The sequence below is a fragment of the Amyelois transitella genome, chromosome 2 (assembly GCF_032362555.1).
Source record: "Amyelois transitella isolate CPQ chromosome 2, ilAmyTran1.1, whole genome shotgun sequence".
NCBI lineage: Eukaryota > Metazoa > Arthropoda > Insecta > Lepidoptera > Pyralidae > Amyelois > Amyelois transitella.
Genome location: NC_083505.1, coordinates 1,691,161 through 1,704,314, shown reverse-complemented (window position 1 = coordinate 1,704,314; position 13,154 = coordinate 1,691,161). Strand labels below are relative to the sequence as shown.

The window sequence follows — 13,154 nt, the reverse complement described above, 5'->3', positions numbered from 1 at the left end:
GAAACTGATGGCAAGCGGAAGGAATCACCTTGATCATCATTAAAATCATGTATGTAATCGTCACTCAGTTTATTTTTACAGATATACATAATATTGAAAAATTGAAAATAAATATACCTAACTCCAAAACTTAACTGTTAATCATAATTTGCCTTCTTGGTATGTAGGTATAAAGGTGCCGTGTGGTTCCCGGCACCAATAGAAAAAAGAATGGGACCACTCCATCTCTTTCACACGGATGTTGTAAAAGGCGACTAAGGGATAGGCTTATAATATAAACTTGGGATTCTTCTTTTAGGCGATGGGCTCGCAACCTTTCACTAATTGAATCTAAATTCTATCTTAAAGCCAAATAGCTGAACGTGGCCTATCAGTCTTTTCAAAACTGATGGCTCTGTCCACCCCGCAAGGGATATAGACGTGATTATATGTATGGTATGTATGTAGGTAGATAGCTGAAGACCTAGAATAACACGTAGGCTACTTGTTATCACGGAGTTCCCGCGAATGTTTGTTATGATAGGGTTTCCACGCGGACGAAGTCGCGGGTGGCCTCTAGTATAAAATATACCTATGTTTAACTATTTCCAGATTCTAGTTTTCCAGTACGTGCATGGGTTTATTGTCCTTGATAGAAATGTATCAAATCTAATTAGTCTTATCCTATCGCTGTAGTTGTGTCGTGGCCGAGTCGTATCGATTTATTTATGCATAGTTCAGCTACAATAAAACAGCCATGAATTCGGTCTTTATTTATATTGAGTCTCACGGAACTGCGGTTTACGTGAGGTTTATTGTAGCGTGCTGAATTTAAAAGTTTATTGTGTTTGTATACCGGACGTTGAACTAATTCTAATTGAAATGTAACTTATTAGATATGAAATATATTTTTTTTAATCTTTAATAATAATTGTTATTCCCGGTTGCGACCTCAACTCTCTTAAAAGAAGCCCGAGCCCTGGGCTCCTTTGTCTTTTTCTGTACTCATTCTGTAGGTATGTAGCGGATAAATAAGGATTTTATACAAAGTGACTCCATGCACCTACATATGTGCTTGCTTGAGATTAATATATAATACGCGGACGAAGTCGCGGGCGGCCTCTAGTTGAAAATAAATAAGACCATAGACTATTACAATTCACGTTACTCACCTAGTTGAAATATTTAAAATATTTTAGAGATTTCAAATATGTTTCATTCATGAAATCCCTAAAAACGTATGTATGGCTGTAAATAAAAATAAAGTTCTATTAAAAATTAATTTAACATTAAATCAAGCAAAATTAGTTTTGTCGTAATTTTAAGTCAATACGTACAGACATTATAATTTTAACTCTGTTGAAAACGAAACGTTTCGAATAATTATTACGAGCTGTGGCTGTGAGAGCTGTCATTTTTGGCATATGGCGGCTGGTCTGTGTTGTGGATATATCTGTTTGCCTTTTAAACAGTTTTAATAGTGGGATGGAATGTTTATTTATAAATTATGAATGATAATTGTGTCTGTGCAGTGGCCATTTGCGCGTAAAGTAGCGCGAGTTCTAGTTAATATGTTGAACCTGCATAAATTGTCGCTCTTTTCGTGTCTCTGTGTTATTGTTTTGATTGCCCTGTATTTTCACTCCGAGATAGCTCGTTTAGAAGATAGTTATCGGAAAATAGGTAATAAAGTATCTAATAAATATTTCAAATAAGAATCGTTTGAAGATTGTGTACAAACTTTCTTTTTTTTAGAATACAGATTGGTACAGTCGCAATCCGAATCTCGCCAGTTTTTCCCGAAACCAGGGGCGAAAGACGACGATGATTTGGTGGTTATCTACAATAGGGTGCCCAAAACGGGCTCCACAAGTTTTGTGGGAGTGGCATACGATTTGTGCAAGAAAAATCACTTCAAAGTTCTCCATATTAACATTACTGCTAACATGCACGTTATGACATTGGATAACCAGTACAAATTTGCTCAAAATGTAACCAAATGGCATGAGGTGAAGCCAGCGCTTTACCATGGACACATGGCCTTTTTGAACTTTGAGAGGTGTGTATTATTTTTACAATTTATTATAAGTATAATATGGAAGTGCCTTGTGGTTCCAGGCACAACTACAAAAAAGTATAGGACCACTCCATTTCTTTCCCATGGATGTCGTAAAAGGCGATTATGGGATAGGCTTACAAACTTGGGATTCTTTTTTAGGCATTGGGCTAGCAACCTGTCACTATTTCAATCTCAATTCTATCATTAACCCAAATAGCTTAATGTGGCCATTCAGTATTTTCTAGACTGTTGGCTCTGTCTCCCTGCAAGGGATATAGACGTGACCATATGTATGTATCTATAATATGAAATTATAAATTTAAGTTTAATTTGCGAAGGGCACAATTTATACATAGTGTTAATGCTTCCCATTCTGAAGTGCTTACATTATTCTTGTTTACAATCGACTATATTTAGGTTATAAAGTGATGTTATCATTAACGTAAATACTAAATAATCATATCATAATTGTTTATCTTTGTTATGTTTACGAATTTGTTGAAACTAATTGAACTTATATTGCTGATATGATTGACCACCAATTATGTAAATAATTGACTTTAACTGATTACCTAAATAAAGTTGACTCATTTAAATACCTATGAGATTTATTAATCTGACTGAAGAAGTTTCATTGCTAATAATTAACTAACTAATTTTGTAATTATTTCACATCCTCAGTAGAAGCCTCATCTGTATATATTTCATTTTAAAGGTTTTCAGTCACATTCTTTATTCAAGAATGTATATGCATTTTTTTTTCTTTAAATCAACTGATCATTGACAAGACTTAAAGAATATAGATACATAATTATAAAACTTATTTGTTATGAGAAAGCTGTGTTAGAGGTTAATTGCCCTTAATTCAACATAAGATTTGTAGGGGCTTAATAAAAATTAAAGTTTACTATAATTTATACAATTACAACCCTACATTTTCAGATTGGGGACATCATCAAAGCCAATATTTATAAATTTGATCCGTCGACCCCTGGACCGCCTTATCTCGTACTACTACTTTCTCAGGAACGGAGATAACTTTAGACCGCATCTAGTTAGAAAAAAACATGGAGACAAAATGGTTAATATTAATAAATATCATGTTAATAATAATGTTTATTTTATTTTGTTTCATATATATTTTTATTTTTATTAAATTAATATTCAATTCCATCATGAAGCCATTCAGCTGAACATGGCATTTCAGGCTTTTCAAGACTGTTGACTCTGTCTACCCCGTCAGGGCTATAGACATATATTCTATCTATGTATGTATGTAAAATTTAATAGGTCCAGGTTTACCAGGTTTTGCTCAAACTTACTTTAAGGCGTTTTGAAACTATGAGATATTTTCATTAAAAACATGTTCTGATGAAATTAAAAAGTAGGTGACCTTCACTTTTGGAAACTTTAAAATAAAAAACGCAAAAACTAAACATAGAATAAAAAATGCCTTTCAGACTTTTGACGAGTGCGTAGAAAAGAGTCAGCCGGATTGTGACCCCGCCAATATGTGGTTGCAAGTGCCGTTCTTCTGTGGACACTCCGCCCAGTGTTGGTAAGTTATACAAATTACTATATCTATCACCCGAAACCGCCGAGCTTGCATGAAGAGAGTTATGTATGTGGATGAAGCGAAGGAAGTATGCAGAGATCGTGGCAAGTGGAAAGAGGTAGTCTCTGCCTACCCCTCCGGGAAAGAGGCGTGATTTTATGTTTGTATGTATTACTATATCTATCAATAGATATTAAAAGTAAAATATATTTTCAAAAAAATACGACGAAGGAATATTAACTGAGCATGAATTTGAAAAAAAAATGTCTGTCTGTATGTTTGTTTGTTTGTACGCTAATCTCCGGAACTACTACTGAACGGATTTGAATGAAACTGTTTTTGTTGTATAGCTCTTATGTCTGGCGAACATATAGGGTATAATTTATTTTGGAATCTGGAACAGCTAATGTCGAAATATCGAAAAGACGTATTAACAAAAGTTGTTCAACCAGATGACTTTTGGCGAAAAAAAATGGTAGATCTGGATCTTGTGACGTGGAAGCCAAAGGGACCAGCTAATCTGTAATATGTATGGAAATTTGTGTAAATTTGATAACCTTTAAGGCTGAGTATCTTGTTCGCGTCATAAACTTTATTTGTATGGCAGCTACCTTAATTTTTGCGTTTATGGATATGATGTCTTAATAAATGTTATTCCATATTTTTGTTTATTCACATCTAGCATGGTTATTTTAAAATATTTTTTTAAATGGACTTTCCCATCGTAAAATCAAAACTTAATATTCACGAAACGTATTTAATTACTTGTAAAACCTTGTCATCATACCTATTCCAAAGTAGTAATAGGTATTTGATGCATCGTCCATTTATATAATAAATTTGACTCCACTTCACTTGATCATCAATTGCAAATTAGCACGAACTTCCTACTTGTATTGTACAAGTCGAATTCAAAATTCTTTATTTTTTTTTTTCGGTCGGTCGTTCAAGGGAAGCTAATTGTGTTTAATATCTTCTTCAGGAAACCAGGCAACCACTGGGCGTTGGAGCAAGCGAAGCGAAATCTTGTCAACCATTTCCTGATAGTCGGTGTCACAGAAGAAATGTTAGACTTCATAACAGTGTTAGAAGCGGCGCTACCAAGATTTTTCAAAGGCGCCACAGAACACTACCTAAGCAGCAATAAGTCGCATCTAAGACAGACCAGTTCAAAAATAGAACCTAATTTGTTGACAATAGAGAAAATACAACAGTCGTCTATATGGAGAATGGAGAATGAATTGTACGAGTTTGCACTTGAAAATTTCAGGTTTGTTAAGAAGAAAATGTTGGTAGGCGACAGCAGTGGTGTCGCGCAAACGTACTTCTACGAGAAGATTAGGCCTAAATGAGAGGTACTTAGTGTGTACTAGTTAAATTTGTAATGCGATAGTTAAATATATTATGTACTCGATTTTTTTTAAAGCGAGATATGGTAAATATTTTAATAAGAACAGCCAACATCTGCTTTACAAGTAGCGAACCAACTTTTTTATGTTTATTGTTTTAATTTGTTGAACACTTATTTTTAAATGTATCATGTTTGAGAAGATCAGTCAAGATATTTTAACTATTACAGTCAATTTTACAACACCCGAAATAGTTAAAAGCAAGTTAGAAAGTGGACTTCTTCTTCGTCGTACTAAGTATTTGGTCTAAATATTCCGTAGATATAATAATGCGCGTGCGTCGATTTTTCGCTCATTTTCTAATTATACGGACCATGTTGGCGCTACTCCGAGAGGCTTCACATTGAAATAAGTAATTTATAACGCGCACATTAAGGTGAAATTTTCTAAATTAAATTTATACCATGAGGGCTCATCGTTTTTTGAAATTCAACCTAAATCTTTACTACATGAAGCTGAAATTTCATTGCTTCGGTATCTAAGGGGCCTATTGCTGATAAAACTCCACTTGTTAATTTTTATGGTAATTATTTTTAATATAATGTTATCGACACTGACCGTGTGACGTTTAGCCTATTAACTGGGTCTTATATACCTAAATCATTATATTATCATGGCTTTAAATAAAATATTAATTTATTATAGTTGTGTACTCAATATATATGTATAGTTGATATAGGAAATAAGATTTTATACTTATAATTAAGTTGAATTAATATGGTAAGAATAGATTTTTTTAGGAGTGCGAATTTATTATTATCGTAATGGTTTTTTAACAATATTATTAAGCGTTGGATTATATCGTTATAAATGTTCATAAAACGACGAACATTAAAATTTAGAATATTTTATAGGAAAAGTTGTTCGGTATGCAGCCAGTACTTTGAAGATTTTTGCAAATAAAATTCATACATAACTTTTGTGAACCATTAAGATGAAAAATAATGTTTTTTTATCTTAGGAAATTTGATGTTAAAAAATAACACGTTAACTGTCTAAGAGCTGTATGCGCACTCTAGGTATACTGAGAACTCTATGGTAAATACGTACTTACTCTAAGTATTTAATATAACAAAAATAAATTCAATTAGTACTTACACCACAAGAGCATATACAATATTATTTTTAAGGTTGCATTTTATTAAATATCTGTAAGGTATGTTAAAACCTCTTTGGTTATTCGTGTAATTTTATTTTTTTTACACAATTTTATGCTGCTTTGTATATTTTGGTATATGCTTATTTTTTTTTACGAAAATAGTTATTTCATTAACCAGTTATATTATTTTTAGAAAAAAGCAGCTTAGTAGAGATAGTCTTGGCTTAAATTATGCGCTTTCTACTTACGAGTTCCTTGTAGTTAGGAGTTTTTATAAAAGATTCTATTTAATTTATCGCCAAATTATAACACAATGTTTGTCACATAGGTATTTATAATCGACTGTGCTATTATTATCTTATTATTTATAATTTTGTGTCTTTTAGAGACATTACCCAATTTGTTGTTAATAATTTGATAAATTTATCTTGTAAATCAACGTTTCACTTCTGTGGAATAATCTTTAGCCTAAGGCCTTTTAGCCTATCTGCTTCAAATCAAATCGTTCTAGTATTTTTAATTCCACTTTCAATTTCCTTTGTAATCTCGCTCTCATTTCCTTCAGGAAGGACGAAACCTTGCATTCCTTGCATTTTTTTACAAACAAATTTCTTAACATCCTACCTTTTATATCTTTAGCTCACATTCTTTTATACAGCTAACAGCATAGAACTACCATACAATGAATTCAATTCAAATTCAAAATTTTTATTCATTATTATAGGATACTTCATATCGCTTAATAATTGTCAAAAAAATAATTATAAAAGTAGTTTTGATATGACACGAAATTTAAGGCAAGTCTATCTCTTATTTTTTGTCAAGGCTCATTTTGAGTTAACGATGTGTTTATTACTTAAGCTTGTGATATTTTTAATCCATCCAGCACTTGTTAAATCTGTTTCAACTTTCAATATTATTTTGTTGATCGTGTACATTGAATTTTTAATGTTTTATTTGTTTAAGCGCGGAAGATCTAATTTTCTAAAAGTGTATTTTTCATAGCTACAAGGGCAACCTGTGGAGATACTCACGGTAAGATGAGATGACTTATATGGACCTTTTTAGTATTGGTATAGAGGGAAATGATAGGACGCCGTGAATAGCTAGCCCTCGGGCCTTATATGTGTTGTGCACGTTGTCATTTTCATGCGCTTAAAGTCGTTAAAATGATTTTATTGAATGAGAAAGCATTTGTTTGAAGTATTTCGCTTCAAATGTTATCTCAATACTGAAACATCGTGACGGCCTGAATATATTTCTTCAGAACGTAATAAAAATGCGATGGCCACGTGCCTTCTGTATCAAATCGACTAATGTGGCGCCATCTTTACACAAAAAACTGCAATGGCAAGAAATCTAATTACAAAAAAATCTTAAAAAAATTTCTATGGATCTAAGCATAAATAAAACCTCCGTCTGAACGTCTTCGCGTCGTCTCGCGCGGTTCCCCAGGTTTAACATCCAACCTGGCGGAAGATATTCCTTTTACGTGACGGTTGAGCCTGACGCCTTGTTTATTATGTAATTAAAACATACAGTGATTTCGTAGGCACCAGTTCGTGATGATTTTTTACATACCTAGTCTATTAGCGCGGATAATTCTTTTCGAAAATAAGCTCTTATGCGTCTAAACAGTTTTTGTGAGAAAATGGTATAAAGGGAATCTGATTATTATAATTGTGCAAGTTGTAAGAATTTTATGTATGACATTTGAAAGAGATGTTGTATAAATTATTGAATAAACCATTTTACAGTTTACGATTGTTTATTTCTACAGTGTTTTCCCAGTTCTGAACACATTAAAAATTAATGTATTTTTATGGGCTAGCAACCTGTCTCTAAGTAAGTATTTGAATCTTATTGCCAAACAGCTGAACGTGGTATTTCAGTCGAGGAGACTACTGAGAATAATAATTTTCGATGCGTTGTCTACCCCGCAAGGGATATAAAAGTGATTAGATGTATGTAATATCTTTCCTTTTTTGTAAATAAACCGTTTTATTAAAAAAAAACATAAGTTTCATGCAACCCACAATATCTGTATAGAAATAATTGACAAACGATGGGTCTTTACTTCGAAGCTGCAATTTAGTGCATGCAATCGTGACGTGACGTCATGAATTGATAAAGTTTTAACTTGTAATTAAAAAGTATGACATAAGGCTAGTTTTAGAATACGTGTAAAATCACGTCTATATTTCCCGACAAGTAGGTAATGTCCGCTAGCATTCAAAAGTAGAATAAATGAGTATCTCTTGGTTAGACATGTAACATACAATACATACATACATATGATCACGTCTATATCCCTTGCAGGGTAGACAGAGCCAACAGGCTTGAAAAGACTGAATGGCCACGTTCAGCTATTTGGCTTAATGATAGAATTGAAATTCAAAGAGTGACAGGTTGCTAGCCCATCGCCTAACTAAGAATCCCAAGTTTGTAAGTAATACAATACAAATTATCTTTATTGCCCATAAAAAAATACATATGTAGTAGAAACATACATTATGAATATGTTGAGCAAAGGCGGACTTATCGCTAAGCAATCTCTTCCAGCCAACCTTCGGGTAGTGAAAGGTAAAATCCTGGAACCGGGTGGGCTGCATACAGAACATCTTTGTCTTCATCGTCACTTAGCATCAAGTGAGATGGAAGGACAATGCGTAATACAATATTTAATTTTAAAAAAAACCAGACTTAATACTTTCCCAGAAGAATAGGCAGAAACTACTTCTTTCTTACAAAGATTCTTATTTTTGCGTACCTACCTAGTGGATCTTTCGCGGGGAAATCCCACATAGTTACCTACCTAAGTATTTTCATTTTGTAAAAACATTTGAAAATATTTCAGGTTTCTAAAAGGGAAATATTCAAATATCGTACTTACTTAAATCCGTTCAGTAGTTTTTGCTTTAAGGAGTACCTAACATCCTTACAAACTTTCATGTATATGTTCTACTGTGTCTTAAAACCCTTCTGTTTTACATACATACATACAAATAATCACGTCTATATCCTTTGCGGGTTAAACAGAGTCAACAATCTCGAAAAGACTGGCAGGCCACGTTCAGCTGTTTCGCTTAATGATAGAATTGAGATTCATAAAGTGAAAGGTTTAGTTGCCTATTACGACAACCATAGGAAAGAGATGGAGTGGTTTTGTTCCTTTCCTATTGGTGCTTCCTATTTCAATTAAAGGATTTCCATATACAGAAGTCCTGTATCTCATGGGTCTATTGGAATAGGTAAGTAGCACCTTTGTACTACAATTACTGTATTAAATGCTCCTGTATAAAATTTTGTGTACGTAAATAAATAAATAGAGGTAACAAGTAGAAAATTACAAAGCAGATGATGTGTATTTGTCTGTATGCATGTGACGACACGACAACCCGTATTTTGCCAATTTCTCACCTGTCCCCCTCACAGTAGTTCCAAACTTAATCTATAATTCACAACAGTTCGTGTAAAATTATCGGTTTTAAGACCTAGAACACGGGCTGATTAGGTATCCTATATTGAAATACACTGTAATATTTATGAAAACACCTGCGTGAGAATAGGACAGCTGTATGTAACAGATATCACGCGATAATAGACCAATCGGATGCGTGGAAAATTTCGATACAAATTAGAGGGAATTATAGCCATTTATACTGAGAGGTGACTGTTTACTTTCGTTTAGGAATGATGAAGTATTTACTTACATATGTTTGTATAGAAACTTGAGTGATTCATCAGGAAGAGTCTTATATAAACCTGCCTACGTACCATGGGACGCGCGAAGCCGTTTTTATAGCGCGAAAAACTATCGCTCTCACGTTTCACGTTCTAATAAAAAGTTTCCATGGAAGCGACGTTAAAGGAGTTTTAATAGGAGATAATACCTAGGTTCTACATGCATACATAAATCACGCCTCTTTCCCGGAGGGGTAGGCATAGACCATATCATTCCACCTGTCACGATCCTTGCACACTTCTTTTGCTTCATCCACATTCATAACTCTCTTCATGCAAGCTCGTCGGTGGCAAGTTCTCTTGACCAGACTTTTCACTAGAATGTCTGATTTGACCAAGGTACGGTCGTCTAGGCCTTCCCACTCCAACAGTCCCATTCACACTTCCTTTATACCTATATTTGCTTAGTCATCCTGTTTTCATTAATCCTCTCGACATGACCAAACTATCTAAGCGTACCCTTTTGCTATTTATGTCACTATATCTTCTTTCATATCACAACATTCCCTTAGCACGCTGTTTCTTATCCTGTCACTCAATTTTACACCTGTCATACTACATAATATCATCATTTTTCTGCCACACCCAACTTTCACTCCCATACATAAGTTGACACCAACACATCCCTATGCACCACCAAGTTAGCCTTTTTGGACAACTTCTAACTGCTCATAAAGGCATGCAATGTTTATTTTAAAAACTACCTAGTTAAAATCCTTAGTTTATAATCAATTCTTTGACTTTTGCAATCTGTACGGAAACAGAAGTACCTATCCGGCACACACTATGTTCTTCGCTACGAGATCAGCGCCGGTCACTAGATAAATATGCGCCTAATCCCTTAGTCACCTTCACCTATGTCATCTGTAGCACAAAGATGGAGAGATCCAAATGTAAAGTTGTGAACTAAATAGTAATAGTATAACTAAAAATGTTATATTCACTTTTAAACAAAATATTTCTGAGATTTGGTTGATTTTTTACATGAAGTACCTTGCATTATCTACCTCAAATGGTGATAACTGAAAATCAGCGTTTTTGTACTATTTCAGTGGAAAAAGATCGCTGTGTTATAACCATTTCGATTTGCTACAGCAAACCTGTATTAGTTTAAAAGGTTTGATATTGTTATATTTGTTTTTTGTCTGTATCACTCTCGAATAAATATTTTACCTATCTACATATCTATCTAAGTGCCATGAAGTTTTGTTACTCTTTTTTCTTTAAATAGGTTAAATAGGTATAAATTTAAAGGAGGACAAAGGTAATTATTTAATTAATTGCCCATTTTAGGACCAATTAATTCAGTAGGTCCTTTCAACCCGACAACCCAACAACGAAAGAAAATTTACTTACTATAGGTATAAGTTACATAAATATTTAACGAACCAACATGTTATTCATCGAAATATGAGTTTAAACTTTTAATAAGACCGATGAGGCGACCAGTTTTAATTCTCAGAAATAAGTGGCCACGTGCACAGTACTGAAATCGTGAAATTTGTAATAGGTAGTTTTGTGCCGGCCTAATTGAAATGTGTCATTAAACTTCTAAGAATTTGTCTTGTAAGTTTTAAACGTATCAATTATCGAAACTGTAACGTATCTGAATAAAATATATGTCCTCCGGCTGTCCAGCTGAAAAATTGTCATGACCCTAATGGCTTCAGTTAACCAGTTTTTTTTATTGTAAGCAAATATTCCATCACTCACTCGTAACCTCGGAGGCATTTCTTGCAAGGCGCCTTGCATTTTGTACGTTAATTACGCGTTTCATTCAACGGGACGCAACATTAATTATTCAATTGATTATATATCCTTTTCCCGCTCTTAACTACGCCACAACTGTGAGCGAGACCGACATTGTTCTATTAGGTAGGGCTGATAAGCAAACGTATATTTTTCAGTTGTGTGTTAGGCGTGAAAGAAAGCGGTTGGCCCGCGATGCCAATTAGATTCAAACCGCTAGCAGAAATGCTATCGCGAAGGCACAACTTCCGAATAACCAAAGACAAATTGATCAGTTAAAATAAAAAGATGAGATAAAATATTATTTTAATTGGAGAGATTTTTGTTTAGTTTGTTTTATGGTATGTTTACGAAGGTCGCGTCCTTCAATCGATAAACTATTAATTGCGACAGCGTGTGATTGCCCGTGGCCGTTAGACAACAGCGCTGGACGCGTGTTTTCTATATATATTTTTTCTATAAGTGCCAATTATAATCTAGTAAGTATTAAGTTCAGAAGTGTTGAAAATTTGCCGCCAAAGAGATTTGTATAATTCGTATCTTCATGGAATATGGGCATCTGTTTAGACACTGGTAAGTATTATTTTGTCATTTACTCACTTTTTATTACGTTATATTAAGAATTGTTCGATATACATTTCTGCTCTTCAGCCCCACGTTGGGCGCCAATTCTGAGACCAGTCGCATCTGACTGTTTTATCCGTTATTTTGAATTGGACCGATGTATTTAAGAAATATGCATACGGAAATTGGGTATAAGGGATGAGGACGAATTTATTAAAATTAATTGAAAAAAATGCCACCACAAAATTTTCTTCTAAATAATCATCTTCATGATGTATACGAGTAGTCCCTCATCTTGGAGCGAACAGCTGACAATGAAATAGAGTACTTTCTATGATAAGAGATAGAGAATACATGTCATAATATCACGCATATTTCCCGGCAAAGACTACATCTTTTACTTCACACGATCCTTCTTAGAGATTTTAAAAGGGTGAATTATCTATCAGGACAGGTTTATCGTCTCTATATTTCTATATTAAAAAACTCGATTGCTTATTCCCTAAGTAAGTAGATTTCTGTTTACTAAGAATCACTTTAGTCTAAGTACCTGATTGTATTTTTCGTAACAACGACCTTACAAGATATTAATTAATATACATACGTTCATATAATCACGCTTTATCCCTTACGAGGTAGACAGAGCCAACAGTCTCGCAAAGATTGAAAAGTTGAAAAGCCATGTTTAGCTTTATGGCTTAATGATGGAATTAAGATTGAAATAATGACAGGTTGCTGCCGATCGCTTAAAAGGAGAATACAAATTTTATACGCCTATCCCTTAGCCGCCTTTTACGACATCCAAGGGGAAGAGATGGATTGGTCCTATTCCAAAGTGCCGGTATTAATACTTACCTACTAAATTACAATACATATCTGTTTTAGGCTTATTTATAACTTCAACTATTCTAAGTTATAACTAAACCTCGTCCGTGAGCTATAAATCAGTGGGATCCACTTGTTAACCTTGTGCATTGACACACGATCATTGTTCGA

General features: G+C 33.9%; 2 protein-coding genes across 2 annotated transcripts in view; both read left to right on the top strand.

Moving 5' to 3' along the window:
• Positions 1 to 1,413: 1,413 nt before the first annotated feature.
• On the top strand, positions 1,414 to 7,862 carry LOC106143180 (heparin sulfate O-sulfotransferase). Its single transcript, XM_013345201.2, has 5 exons — positions 1,414 to 1,662; positions 1,735 to 2,038; positions 2,981 to 3,119; positions 3,499 to 3,596; positions 4,576 to 7,862. Exons 1-5 carry the CDS (start codon positions 1,491 to 1,493, stop codon positions 4,943 to 4,945), a joined length of 1,083 nt encoding a protein of 360 aa, XP_013200655.1. The 5' UTR covers positions 1,414 to 1,490; the 3' UTR covers positions 4,946 to 7,862.
• A 4,283-nt stretch (positions 7,863 to 12,145) lies between these two features.
• LOC106142966 (adenylate kinase isoenzyme 5) overlaps positions 12,146 to 13,154 on the top strand; it is a 28,915-nt gene continuing 27,906 nt past the window's right edge. Inside the window, exon 1 of the mRNA XM_060945387.1 lies at positions 12,146 to 12,167. Coding sequence (XP_060801370.1) covers positions 12,146 to 12,167 — 22 coding nt within the window. The remainder of the gene's footprint in view (positions 12,168 to 13,154) is intronic.

Coding starts and splice junctions, on each gene's coding strand:
- LOC106143180 (XM_013345201.2), top strand. CDS start 1,491: ATGATAATTGTGTCTGTGCAGTGGCCATTTGCGCGTAAAGTAGCGCGA. Junction 1,663..1,734: donor AGATAGTTATCGGAAAATAG/GTAATAAAGTAT, acceptor TCTTTTTTTTAG/AATACAGATTGGTACAGTCG. Junction 3,120..3,498: donor AAAAACATGGAGACAAAATG/GTTAATATTAAT, acceptor AATGCCTTTCAG/ACTTTTGACGAGTGCGTAGA.